Below are 14,977 nucleotides of genomic sequence, written 5' to 3' on the forward strand. Positions count from 1 at the left end.
TATGCTTGTTGCCTTGCACTTAGAAGATTTATCGGACAGTATGACTTTGTGTCGCAGATGCGGCCTTTTTTGCAGAGTGCAATTGCGATGCTAATAAAGTATGAGGAGATGAAAGTAGCTTGCTTTACACACGTCTTGGAGGCACTTGTATTCTTCAATAGAGTCATGCCCATTTCATAACCCCTCTACAGATATTTCTGTCCAAATAGTCATACATATTTAGCACACAATAAGGAGGCAGTGCACTTGTTTTTCTCAGTTTTATTTGTACATTCATATTCTGATGAGGTGACATCAACCAGAATATAATGCAATATTTTGTTTTATGAGCAAGTAAAAAAATGAAATATATTTAATCATAGTAAAAAAGAGAAACGTGTTTATTTGTTTTCACTTCCAAATTGCTGGGCTTGAAACGTTTGAAAATCTTCTGGGATGGTATCTGAAAAAAAGAAAGTACAGCGTCTCACACCATTGAATTAAAGGCAGTCATTTCATCTTTTATAGAAATTCCACACCTCGATAGACAATAAACAAAAAGGCTGTCTTTCTATCTTTATATTTTCAAAATACATAGGTAATTTATTCTAGATTTTGTACAGTACAGCAATACAGTATGGGGGTCTAGCCTGCCCTGCACTAACTGCACTGTATACAACAGGTGACATGCATAGATTTGTTTGTGTTCACCTGCCTGGGGCCTGGCTCCTGGCTCTGTGTTCACTCTTGTGGGTAGCAGGAGCAGCTCCTCTGCTGAATCGGAGGAGCGTTGCTCCACTTAAATTACCCCCAAAGATGAAAAATAAAATGGTAATTCAGGACCATTTTCAGAGTGTCAGGACAGGGGCAAGGCCGCTGCTGAATGACCGCAGCAGGGAGAAGGGTGGGCTGTTTGTGCACCTTTCAAAGTGTGCATGTCCTTTTGGTCAGCTGTCTTGAGACAGCCATCCAGACATGCGCAATTTTAAACCTCTAACTCAGCTGTCTTAAGACAGAGTAAGTGCAGGCCTCCAGGGCGCTGGGGAGAGCCGAGTGAAGCCGCTCTCTCCAATCAGGGCGCTGCTCTCACAGAGGCATCCAGTTCCTTTGAAGGGGTCTGGAGCGCTAGACATCGAAGTCAGTTCAGGTACATTTTGTTTTTAGTATTAATATTGCCCCATCTTCCTGTAGATGCCAGCCGCCACTGGTGGGTAGGTGGGGTGTTCTCAAGGGCACAGAGAGCGAGACAATAAATCAGGCCCTTAAACCAGAGGCTGACCACATGTAACCCCTTGTTATTCAACTAAAAAGTAGCCATGTTCAAGCTCGTACACGCCCGAAGCACAGAGGAGAATGACTCACTTCCTATACCACGCATGCCAGGCCCACCAAAAGATACTTATACCTATGCGGAGGGCATTTACCTCACTGCCTTGTGGTCGTGCTGTTATTTTAGTGACACACTGTGAGAGAATGAGGTGCTTGGTTCTGATATAGTTGTGAGTGGACAGGAATGTCCGCACTGGCATCATGTTATGGTGAGAATTGTAGCTGGTGTCACTGTAAAGAGCAAGCAATGTAATGTAATGTAATGTATGTGGTCTTGTAAAGCGCACTGCTGCCCTGAGGCTTCGTGGCACTGTAGACCGCTGGGGAACCCGTCCGGGCTATCCATGTGAGATGGTCCCTACTGGGTATCTCCAAGGTGAAACCAGGCATCCCCGGCGAATGTGGGGGGCCGTTGTAGAGATGAGGCAAGCTAATGCCCAGAGTTGCCGAGTGTGATCCCTGGTTAGAGTAGGCACCGAGGCGAGAATTATCGAGGCTGCTTGTCTTTGTGACGTCCTGGCTTTGCCAAAGCCTTTTATCAATGCTGTACAGCAGCGGCTCCTAACCTGTGGTCCGTAGACCCCTGGGGTCAGCAGCAGCAATTCAGGACGTCTGCGGACCCTTATGACGTCTGACCATTATTTCTGTCAATAATTGCAATCACTTTCAGCTACTTGATTGGATGAAGATGATTCCTTCTAAGAGGATTACAGTTATATCAAGTTACAATAATCCTTACTTGATAATCGCTGTATTGCCTTCCAATTGTGATGGATATATGTATTCATCAAATCAATGAAGATATGTTTACTTAGAAGCGGATTTCTAGTTCAGGACAGAGCAGGTGTGAATGCACACAAGGGAGAGAAACCCAGGAGGGCGAAGGGAGACACACATGAGCCAGAAAGCACCAAGAACTAGAGGAAAGGAGGCAAGAGACAGGAGGATGGGTCCAAGAAAAAAGAAGGGAGAGACAGAGGGAAGGAATGTGCAGAGGAATGGCAAGAGAAAGAAATACAAAGGCAGAGAGATGAAAAGGAAAGAGAATTGGAGAGTAGCCTTAGGGCCTTAGAGAAAGAGAATCTCAGGATGGCAGTAGAGATAGCTACGTCTGAGAATGATGGTTCTCCCTCCAACACTGCAGATGTGCCTCCCCTATACGGTTCAAAAGATCTTGTGCACATAAATATAGACGGCTAGGATAATTTGGAATGTTTTGTGAATTTTGAAATTACGAATAGTGCACAGCCTTTGAATACTGTGTCCAAAACAGCCACTGTAACAAGTCGCTTCTCCAAGAAGAAAGACAGTCACTGGGAGAATAGCTGCAGTAGATCAGAGGAACTATGAGCAAATAAAGGGAGCTCAGAGAAGAAAGATTGGGTTGCAGCCAGCTAAGCGTTTCAAAGAGTTAAATAAAGCAAAAGAAGGGATATTGTTCCATCTGAAAACTAGATTCATGGTGTGTGGTCCGTGATTGGAATTAGTGGTTGAAAGGGAAGGAGGCCGAGCATTTTCATGCCCTTAAGCAATTGATGATAGGAACGTGACTCCAGGAGGAGGGATACACCCAACTTAAGCAATACTAGTCTGACTTGACAAAGAAGGGTCTAGATAGACATGCAGGGCTGTCTGACAAGGACCTAGCAGGGTTAACAAGAGTCTGCAGTAACATAGATCTGAGCCAAAAAGGGAGAGGAATTCTCAACAGACTGGTTCCAAAACAGAGTGTGAGAGCAAAGGCAATTCCCCACAGGCAGAAAGGGAATTTGGTTCTGAGTCAGGAACACAAGGCTAAAGTAGGACAGGGAGACTGCCCAAGCTCAAAGTGATTACCTGTTGTAGGTGTTACAAGGAGGGTCACTAAAAAATGGGCTGATAGGTGAAAGACCCTGTACCAGCTACACCAATTATAGCAAGCATATTGGCTATGGGCAAGGAGACCTCAGAGGGCCACATTGCACTCAGCATAGTGGCAAAGGGCATTTGGGATGGAGACCCAATTGCCCTTGAGCATATCCATCCAAATACCATGGGACTTGAGATGGAAGCAGGCATCACTGGGAGGAATGTTCCTGCTCTGAGGGACACAGGTGCCTATTGGGCTATAGTTGAGGAGAAGTATACCAAACCAGAGAAAATCACCCTTGTGCCAATGGCACAGGCTTGGTAACCAGTGGGGAAGACATGGTCTACCTAAGTTTTGCTAGATGACATTTAAATGATGGAAAGGCAACCATATCTGAGCTAGGGGTGAGATAGAAGCAAGCTGAGGGATATCTCTTGAGCGGTAATTTGACTATCCCTGATTTTAGTGCCAGCACCAGAACCTATGTAGCTTGGACCACATCAGCAGTGTTGACTAAAGCACAGACTGCATGTCAGTCACAGGAAGAGACTGGGTCCATTCCCAGGTTTGCAAGGACAAAACAAAGGTAGAGAGATGGCCATTGGCAGACTCTGGAAAAGTACAGGCAGTAGTATCCATTGCCGGTGCTGCACAGTGAGAGGAGGCTAACACCCTTTAAGCAGACCAGATATTGGAGTACAGGACACTACCAGAGCTGTGAGGTTTACAAGTTCTTGAAAGAAATTCCTGGGATAAGTTCCACTGGGTGCTAGCTGAGTGCCCTACACTTGTGAGACAATGGATGGATGCCCAGAAATAGACGAGTGAGGGGGAGTGGCTAGAACGCATTATGTTGGCTGAGAGGATGGGCTGCTATATAGTGAACACAAGAATCCTGAGTCAAGAGCTAACAACAGGCTAATGATTACTATGGAGCATAGTAACTTCTTTTTGTCACAGGTCCACGAAGTGTCTTTAGCAGGTCACTTGGGCATAAAGAAGACCGAGGATAGGTTGGACTCTTTGTTCTATTGGCCAGAGAGTGCATAGAGACACAAATATGTTCTGTAGAACCTGTCCAGCTTGCCAACTGAGTGTAAGCAGAGGGTAGGACCAAGGAGCCATTGGTGCTACTTGCAGTAGTAGGCATTCCATTAAAGCTGCATTAAAATTGTTGGTCCGTTGGTCTGTTTGACCCCATCCTCAATATCAGACAAAAAGTAGATCTTGGTTGCAATGGATCACGCCACCAGGAATCCATATGTGGTGACTCTCCGGAGCATGACTGCTAGGGTAGTAGCCAGGGAACTCCTAGAGGATTTCCTATGACTGTGTATTCCGATCAGGTAATACCTGTTATGTCCTCTTATATGAGAAAGATGTGGGTAGTGCTTAATTTGAGCACGTTGGGCCCATCAGCACTCATTTTAGGGACCAGAACTTAGTTTCCCTCAATAGACTTTGATCCAGAGCAAAACAGAAAAAACTCAAAGAGAGAAAGCAGAAGCCTGCAAGAGTGAGACAAAAGGTCAGAGAGTTTCTGGTGGTGAATTGAATTTCCTTGATGTAGAATCAAGACTATTCACCCATAGTGTTCTGCACCCTTACATGCAACAGTGCCGGCCGTGGGCCTCTGAACAAAACTTTGGGCTCTGGCACTCGTTCCATTACATATTAGGCAATGGATGTAAGCACAAGCTAGTGTGAAATACCACTTCTCAAACAGACTTGGGCGTCCCCTCAAAAAAGAAACCACACAGGTTGAGTATTTTACCCAAGAACTAGCATGCCATTATTTCGGCGGGAAAGGTAAAGTTACAAGGTTCAAGATAATAATCTCTAAAAGCAAACTTCAATCAGGGAGACAAAGTCTATGGAGCAACAATGTTCTATTTCTGCAGTGACCAAGTTTACAGTGAATTATGTATATAGGAGAGTATTTCTTAACCCCTTCCACACTCAGGACGAGCTGGGCTCGTCATGGTGTAGCCTCCTCATACACTGATGACGAGCCCAGCTCGTCATAAAACAATGAAAATAGCGAATTCCCAGCACAGGAGGGGAATTGCCTTAGCAGCCATGGAGTTAAACACATTTTGACCATAAATATTTTAAATTCAAACCTAAGCATTAGTTTTTACCACCATGAATTACATAGAAAACACAGTTTATAGTGGTTCAAAGAGATATTCAAAAGATATTTTCCACACCAAAAATTTCATTAAAACTCTGTTATGCATTTATTATATATTCACAATACAATATACAATTTTTTTTTTTTTTTTTTTTTTTAAAAAACATCATTATACATTTCATAAAAAGATTTTTAAAAACAAGAATCACAAGTCGGCGCGGCGTTTCGGTATTCTGTATTTGAACCTTCTTCAGGACTGATTCTTTAAATTAGATAGGGCAAGGCGCCCACTGGACACAGTTTAATTGAATTCTGCACCATGTAGTCATCGGAATATGATAATCTCCGGAAAAATTCTCAATTTTTGATCCCACTGGTGTTTGGGTTAAATTAGCTTTGTCTTTAGACTGCCAGGGGGAGCCACCGTCTTCCTATATATGGGTTACTTCAATGGCCCATTCAAAATTGGGTGACTGGCGCAATATTCAGGATGAGTTGCTACCAAGTTCCTTCTTGTTCAACTCCAATTTCTTTCTTAATTGACAGATTCGGCCTCCCTGCTCCTGGTCTCTGGCAGTCAGTTCACACGTCCCTCCACTGATCTGGTATGGGCCGTCTCGAATGCATTTGAGAATTTTTCCGGAGATTATCATATTCCGATGACTACATGGTGCAGAATTCAATTAAACTGTGTCCAGTGGGCGCCTTGCCCTATCTAATTTAAAGAATCAGTCCTGAAGAAGGTTCAAATACAGAATACCGAAACGCCGCGTCGACTTGTGATTCTTGTTTTTAAAAATCTTTTTATGAAATGTATAATGATGTTTTAAAAAAAAAAAAAATTGGTATATTGTATTGTGAATATATAATAAATGCATAACAGAGTTTTAATGAAATTTTTGGTGTGGAAAATATCTTTTGAATATCTCTTTGAACCACTATAAACTGTGTTTTCTATGTAATTCATGGTGGTAAAAACTAATGCTTAGGTTTGAATTTAAAATATTTATGGTCAAAATGTGTTTAAGAAATACTCTCCTATATACATAATTCACTGTAAACTTGGTCACTGCAGAAATAGAACATTGTTGCTCCATAGACTTTGTCTCCCTGATTGAAGTTTGCTTTTAGAGATTATTATCTTGAACCTTGTAACTTTACCTTTCCCGCCGAAATAATGGCATGCTAGTTCTTGGGTAAAATACTCAACCTGTGTGGTTTCTTTTTTGAGGGGACGCCCAAGTCTGTTTAAGAAATACCATCCCCCCCAGTCCCCAATCAGCTGTTGCGGGGTCCTCCTTTTATTTCTTAACTAAATACCACTTCTCCACAACAGACCGCCTGGAAACCAATGGGTCAATGCAAATGTTAAACAAGACCCGTTAGAGCAAGGTGGAAACTTTGCGGGAAAAAGTAGGAAGTAGGTTCTTCTCCTGCCATGTTCACCTACAGAGAAATTCCACAAAAATATATGTGTTCTCTTTGGGCACCCACTTCGATTAGTCAGAGAAGGCTATGTAGGAATTTCAGGGTCACCCCAGAGGCTATGGTGGACTATGTGACTGGCCTTAGGAGATTGATGGCACAATACATCAACCAGGCAAAGTAATTCAGGCAAGCCAAGAGCTGATGAAGGAATGGTATGACCAGAAAGCAACACTGACTGCGTGCCAGGAGGGTGGATAGGTGGTGATGTTGAAGCTTATTTGTCCTTGTGGTATGGGCCACACAATGTAGTGCATAATTTTCTTTAGGTGATGTACTTGATGGACAGGATGTTCCACCTGAACCAGCTGAAGTCATACCTCTGGAGAAACTATACAGTGAACATTCTAGCAATGACAGGCGGGGTTGCGTAGAACAGTGAACCAAGCCCTGACCTGTTGCACAGTGATGAGAAGGATGGTTCTGTCAAACGGGTACAACTTGCCCTTAATTGACCCTTGAACAGCAAGAATAATGTAAGAGTTCCCTGGATGATTTTCCCATCCGTTTTCTTTAGCACCAGTGTTGACACCAGTCTGTGTACTTGACATGGATACAGGTTTAGGTTGCCAGTGAAGAGCAAGGTTCACAGGATGGGAAAGGGTACTAAAAGCAACAATTAAGTGATAAATAGAATAAAGAAGTGGGGCTGGTTCACTTTACGGGCTTAATCCTTAGAAGTTCCTGGAACTTTCAATGCTCGATCTATGCTTTTACTATTCAAACAACATTGTCAAAATTAAACATGTTATATACAAAGAACACTTGTGGTGTTTGCCCCTTGTGGGTCAATTATTATCCTTTTCTGATAGTGCATGTCAGTATAGTATGGCCCTATCCCTTTCGTTACATACCATTCTGTGCTCACCTGCGAAGTGTGATCCTCAACACTGTTTCCAACAACGTGCGCGCGTGGGCGCGCGCTCATGTCTGTATCATGAAGCGCGCAGTGTTGTCTGAGGAGCGCGCACAACACGGCACTTCAATCAACAACATTCGCGCCGCTGCTTTTAAAAAGCGAGCGGCGCGAAAACCGGGTGTTTCTTTATGTTTGCTTTTGTTTAATGTATTCATGTTAATTGCAGCGCCCTCACGAGCTGCAATTAACATGAACACTTTAAACAAAAGCAAATAATGTGCCCATCGCCCCTCAGCTGCGCTCTATTAAGTCGAGAAATGCAGCAACTCTACAAACACAGCGTGTGCTTTTCACGTCGTGTTTGTAAAGTTGCTGCATTTCTTTTCTTAACAGAGCTAGGCTGCGGGGTGATTGTGGGGCTTTGTTAAAGTTTTCAGGTTAATTACAGCTCCAGACGGGCGCCGGTGATTAACCTGAAAACTTTAACAAAGCCCCACAATCACCCCGCAGCCCAGCTCTGTTAAGAAAAGAAATGCAGCAACTCTACAAACACAACGTGAAAAGCACACGCTGTGTTTGTAGAGTTGCTGCCTTTCTCGACTTAATAGAGCGCAGCTGAGGGGTGAGTCATACCTTTCTGTGTTTTGCATAGCGTGCCACCCTACTCGTATTCTACTGTTTCTGTCATTGCATTCAGATACATCATACAAGTAACATTATGCACATATGGGCTCACAGGACAGCATGCCAGCAAAGACCAGCCTATCGGTGCTGCTTTCTTACCCAGTTTGGTTCTTGGCTTTTCTCTCAGATATCATGGACAGGTGATAAGCACCAATTAATGGGCCACAGATTAGCGTGCATTTATTAATCTTGTGCATCATGCTTCCCATAGAAGAATTAAAAGTTAATAATTTGTACAGGTAACCAACAAGCTGCATTCTTTCGTTTACAATTTTCTCACCATGCACTTGTTGAAATGTTACTTGTTAACAACAAAGGGCTGGGAAGAGGTTCAAGTTATATTTTATCATTAATGCTGATAGTCAGATCTGCCTCGAATTCCATTGACAGTAATACATTTGCCTACTACACTCAGTTCCACGTGTTAATTGTTTCTGCTCCTCCCACTGCCTGTTGATCAACCTGTTGTGAAAGAACGGGAAAACAACTTGGGGGAGATTTACAAGCCCCTTGCGCCTGTTTTACGCCGCCGTTGCGTCACTTTTCTGACGCAGCGTTGGCGCAAAAGATGCGCCATGGTGCAGGGTATTTACAACATGACGCATCTGGGAGATGCGTCATGTTGTAAAGCCCTGCGCCAGAAGTAGGCGTTTCTGCGCGGGGGGGGGGGCGTTCCGGCGCAGAAACGCCTTCTAAAAGTGGCTGAGTGAAATCTACAAGATTTCACTCAGTCACTTTGGGCCCCATGCGGCGTCAAAACCCTGCGCCTGCATGAAGCAGGCGTAAGGATTGACGCAGCATTCACAAGATAGGGCCCCCCAGAGCATTGCTGGAGCTGCGTCGCGCTTGCGACGCAACTCCAGCAATGCGCCGCATTTACAGCACAGATGCGTGACACATCTGTGCTGTTTTGCCCCATGGTGCGGCGCATTGTAAATGCGGTGCATCCAGGGTGGCGGAGCTGCGGCGATCAATTACTGGCGCATCCCTGCTGATATGCAGGGATGCGCCGGTAATTGTAAATATGCCCCCTGGTGTTCTGTCTCCTGTAATTTACGTAAGAGCCCACTCGTAATATTTGTGCATCTTAGCTCATGTTTCAAGAATTTGTGTTAGCAAAGCATAGACCTTGCCAACCGGGACCAACATTGGTGAAATAACTCTGTAATGTTTGTGTGTGTGTGGAGCACGATAGACAGCTTTTTATCACAAGTGTGTCTTGTTACGGGGCTTTCGAGAGTATGACCCAATCAGAGTCGGTAATAAAATGCAGTTGCTTATGAGAATTGATTAGTAGATCGGGCCCTTGGTGATCTGCAGGGAGATAGTATAATCTTTTTTCCCTGGGAGTGCTCCCATATGAATGAATTTCTCTGACCCTTATATGGAATTGCTCTTAACATTGTGCCTTTTTTTGCTGTTTCGATTGAGCTTTTGATGTCTTAAAAATTAGTAAAATGTTCACGCGAAGATATCTTGGTCAAACTGTCTTTAGACTGCTAGGGCGGAGAGGATGTAGCCTTATGACTAAAGCGGTCGACTTCGAAGCTGGGGAACCGGGTTCGAGTCTCAACAACGTTTATGAGCAAACTTCATCTACCCATGCCTAACAAAAATGTGTTCCGTAACAAAACTGTTGCTCATGTAAAGCGCTCTGATACCCAATGTGTCAGGTCTATTTCGCGTTATATAAAACTCTTAAAATAAATAAATCATACCTACAAGTAAGGACTATTGGCTTTGTCAATGGTTGTTAGTTGCATAAGATAAATAAGCAGCAACTATGGCCTTTGTGTAATATTGAAAAGGCTTCAACTTAAAGCCCTGGTGGCACCACAACAATGTTGCTACCCCTGAGTTTCAAAAAGAGAAGGGAAGCAAGTGTTAGTGAAGAGAATACTCCCGACAGATGGATCAGTCATTTACAAACTTGCAGCTGCCATCTGCTCAGACCTGCATCTTGGCAAGATTAAAAATCTTGGCAAGGCCTAACCAACCTTCCACCCTTCTTAGTTTGTTCAGGTGAGCACGGTTACATTGAGCAAGCATTTAGAAACAACAAGATGGCGAAACCAGCTGCTCTCGCCGTCTCCTTCTTTTCTTTTTTCTTCTTCCTCATATCAATCCCGCTCCACATTTGCCCACTTTCCCCTTCTCCCCATCCCATTCTTGTCTCCATTTCCCTCTAACTGCCCGTTCTTTGCTTTCTCTCTTACTGGTTTTCCTTATATCCGTTCTCCCTCCCAGTTCTCCAAAACCTCTGGCTGCCTTTCTTTCTGTCCCTCTCTTACCAATTTCTTCATTACCCCTTCCCCATTTCTCATCTTTGCGCCCTGACTTGTTTTTTTTTACTTTGTTCCTCTCTCCCCCTTTCTCTGCCACTAAATCCTATTTCTCACTAATCTCCTCTCCTTTTCCTTCAGGCTATGTTGCAATTTTAAATACACAGACTGTCTGGTGGCCTTTAGGGACCCGGCTTGGGACACGCTGAGCAAGATAGCGACTATTATTAAATCTGGCTTGCCTAAAGACCCTGCGCCGGCTAAAGTTTATAGGGGTAGCACTGAGACTTTGGAGCCATATATCAGACACTTGTTAGAACTCTCTTTTAGCTCAGGTAGGGTGCCAAAAACATGGAAGGAGGCAGTGGTGCTCCCTTTGAAAAGAAAGCCGAACATCAGTATGGAGCAGTTAAACAACCTGCGCCCCATCTCGCTTTTACCCTACTTCGCCAAGATTGCAGAGAAGGCTGTTAATCAACAACTGACAGCCCATACCTTTCCATGCACTCCATTTGACGGAGTCAGCTCTGCTCTTCTCCACGTAGACACATAGATGAGGGTCAAACGGCCTGAAGCAAGGGGTCCCTCAAGGGTCCAGCCTTAGCCCGACCCTTTTTAATCTTTAATCTTTATATGGCGCCAGTGGCAGAGATTACCGATAAATATGGGGTGGAAGTTGTGGCATATGCAGACGACACCCAGCTGGTTGTGGCTTTGGCACATCAAGCTGAGAGTGCAGCCAGTAATTTCACCTCTTGAATACAAGAACTGACGGTCTGGATGGCTAGCAACTGTCTCAGATTGAACGGTGATAAAACCGAGGTGCTGATTGTTGGGTAGGCGCCGTCAGTATGGACTTCAGCTTGGTGGCCTCAGAGGCTTGGCCCTCTACCCTCACCCAGTGAACAAGTCAGGAATCTGGGGGTTTGGATTAACTCTAAAACCTGGTTTGAGTACCACACTAGATGAGGGCCTCAGAAAGACTCTGGATAAGCAGCTAGAAAATCCTTAGTCCATGCCTTGGTCACTCGAGGCTGGACTATGGTAATGCCCTCTATTTTGGAGCAAATGTGAGGTGAATCCAGAGGCTTCAGTGCATACAGAATGCGGCAGCTCACCTGGTGTTGATGCTGCCAAACAGAGCTCCCTCTAAGAAAGCTCTGGAGACGCTACACTGGCTGCCAGTGAAAGAACGGGTGCAGTTCAAGCCCTATGTGTGAGTCATCTGATCACACAGGGGAAAGGGCCCGTTATCTCCAGAACCTGCTAACCCTATACAATCCGACCCGGCAATTGAGATCTAGCGGGACGGGACAGGTTAAGGTCCCTAAGATCAGAAGAGCAAGAATGGGAGGGCTCTTGTTTCGCTTTCTGACTTCACAACAATGAAACAGATTACCTCGGACGCTTCAGTTGGAAACCTCAGAGCTGGCTTTTCGTAAGGAGCTGAAAACCTACTTATTCCCTAGGGGGTAGGCCAGAGAGGTTTGTCCGGGGGAATGGGATATATGATGGCAAGGGAGGTACTACAGGGCGGGGACACACTGGTCAGTATAACCATGCGCTTTATAAGCTCAGTTTACTTACTTACTTACTTACATCCAACTATCTCTGAATATTACATGGAAGCACATTTAGAATTTGGACCAGTGTGCCTCTGCAGTGTTGGTGACCTGGCCAAAAAGCACATACAAATAGCTGGTATTGGATCATAAATCCAAAGCTGTTCAGGGTGGAGAGGTGTGGCTCACAGGTTAGAGGCAGCAGACCTGTAATCAGAGAACGGCCCGGAACCAGGGTTCAATTCCCGACGAGGCAGGGTCGTGGACCAGGGGTCATCGGACTCGATAATTCTCGCCTCAGCGCCTACTCTAACCAGGGAACACACTCGGTAACTCTGGCATTAAGCTTGCCTCATCTCTACAACGGCCCCCCACAAACACCGGGGATGCCTGGTTTTACCCTGGAGATATCCATAAAGGGACCATCTCACAGGGAAAACCAGGACGGGTTCCCCAGCGGTCTGCAGAGCCAGGACACTCGGTTAGAGTAACAGTGCGCTTTACAAATACCCCACATTTACATTTACAAATCAGGGGTCCCGGAAATAAGTTTGGCCCTGGCACTCAAAATCCTTAAGATGTCCCTGTGCATTTGTTAAAGTTTCACATGAAAACCTTAACAAATGCACATAATCACCCCGCAGCCCAACCACATTAAGAAAAGAAATGCAGCAACATAGCTGTCAAGATTTCAAATAGCAATGTGGGATGTTTTCATAATTTCACTGTAATTATTAGTGCCATTTGAACAGGGCCGGTTTTAGTGCTGGCGGCCCTGCTGTGACCATGTTTGTTGGCGCCCCAATGACCACCTCAACCACGGATACTCTCATTCCCAACCTTTAACAGGGACCCTCAAGTCTCCAAAACCCCTCTCTCTTTCATATTTATTTTGTTTAATAGCGCCACTCATACCAGTGTAAGGTGTTAAGCACTTTACCTCGCATACACATTACACGGAGACACTGAATCATAGTGTGTAAATCAATGTATAGGAAATGTTCCATCAGAGAGAGGAATACAATGTCTTTTCTCAACAGAGCTGGGCTGCTAGGGTTTTAAGCAAACGTTTGTAGTGATATTTGGCGCTGCACACATGCGCGGTGTGGTTCCTGGCGCACATAGCCACGGCTGAAGTGCACAGAGCCCCTACACTGCCGCACACAGAGGAAAAAAATTAGAGGGAACATTGATCCTCAACTTGTTAGTGATGTGTGTGTGTATTCATGTGAACGATGGTTGATCCTATTAATGTGTGTGATGTGTGACCCTATTCTCATTAGTAATGTGTGACACTCGTTGTACATGTAATGCTTGATTATATATTACCAACCTCCACTGCTTGGACCCATACCTACATTTTATACATATTTACACTGAGAATGGCATTGTGGTGATCTCCACCATGCAGCATGAGCATGTAATGAACAATTAAAGCATGAAAGGTAAAGACAGGACACAGGAACAAGAAACAACAGTTGATTCCAAGATACACCACAGAAACCTTACCGTTACAGCGATATTTTAAGTTCGACCAAATGATGTTCTCTTGGGAGAAGCAGAAAACTCCAAGTCTCCCTCCACGCATAGTTGTGTCCACCGTAACCCCTGAGTCTGCTACCAGATCAGGGCCTTCATAGAATCTTGCCCTTTAAAAACAAAAGTAGTAGAACATTCTTTAGTTACTCTATGCAGCCAAGTGTTTTCACACCTGTTCCTACTTGTAGTGCGGCTCATCAATAAGATGACCTTGCTTAGACGCACATGCAAATTCATACCTCACACTGGGCATGTACTTCCCCTATTGCACTGTTGCAATCTAAACAACATGTGAAGAAATGTATAATATGTATGAAACAAATGTGATGCACATATACAAATGTACGATCTGAATAAAGATACAAAATGTTAATAAAAACATTTACCCCAAAAAAATAAGCTGACGTAGCCAAGGATAAAGGGCAACTTATTTTCACACATTTGTGACTTGTATGGTTTTCACACTTCTTATTGTAAATAAATTGTAGCAAACACCACTTCGAGAATACTTTCAACAAAGCCTACTACTTAGATGTAACTGTGTTCAATCACGAAATTATTTTCACATAATTGGTTGTGAAATATCTAGTGCAAGACACTTAAAGTCACTGAGGAACAAGGGCGTACCTTGCCACTTCAACCACAAAACTTAAGAATTTGTGGAATCAATTTAGTAAAGCCCACAATGTATCAATTCCAGAGTATGCTTCATTTTCTCTTGCAGTCCAAAAGATTGCCCATGCCCACTTCCATCTGTTGACTATTCCATCTTTAGTCTCTAATTCCCCGTTTTCAATATATGGGAAAACTAGGATCTCCTTCATCCAGGATTTTGATGAGACGTGTGTGGAAGGATCAGTGTCATTGTGCTAAACTCCATGAGCCCAAGGCTCATGGGGAAAAATCTCATGATATTGCAACATTCTGAACTGTTTTCTACATATGTCTGGTGCTCTGATTCCCACCGAATATCCAATGGGCCCGGGCATGGTACAAGACATGGCATTCACCTACACCTTGTTCTCTTTGGCCTTACCCACAATATCGCATGGGCTGTGCCACATGCACAGATTGTCGATGGATGTTCAAATCGTAGATGTTTTGAGGTGGTTAGGGTTTGTTAACATCACTCTAATTAATTCCTTCTTCCTTTTGTTTCACTTGTGAAACACGAGGTGACTGGCTAGAGGTTTGTCTGAGGCCTCTTCAGATTACTTTTATACTGAGGATTCGAATGATTTCAATCCCCGTGTAATCCTTGGAAAGGTACAGATG

At 44.2% G+C, this 14,977-nt stretch overlaps 1 protein-coding gene across 1 annotated transcript in view; it reads right to left on the reverse strand.

The window, feature by feature from the left end:
* Nucleotides 1-246: 246 nt before the first annotated feature.
* The window catches only part of THBS4 (thrombospondin 4), a 247,068-nt gene continuing 232,337 nt past the window's right edge, over nt 247-14,977 (reverse strand). Inside the window, exons 21-22 of the mRNA XM_086960723.1 lie at nt 13,673-13,812; nt 247-442 (exon numbers count right to left, since the gene is read on the reverse strand). Of these exons, the coding sequence (XP_086816849.1) occupies nt 381-442; nt 13,673-13,812 (202 nt within the window). The 3' untranslated portion in view covers nt 247-380. The remainder of the gene's footprint in view (nt 443-13,672; nt 13,813-14,977) is intronic.

This window comes from Lissotriton vulgaris, chromosome 3_1, assembly GCF_964263255.1.
Source record: "Lissotriton vulgaris chromosome 3_1, aLisVul1.2, whole genome shotgun sequence".
Lineage (NCBI taxonomy): Eukaryota > Metazoa > Chordata > Amphibia > Caudata > Salamandridae > Lissotriton > Lissotriton vulgaris.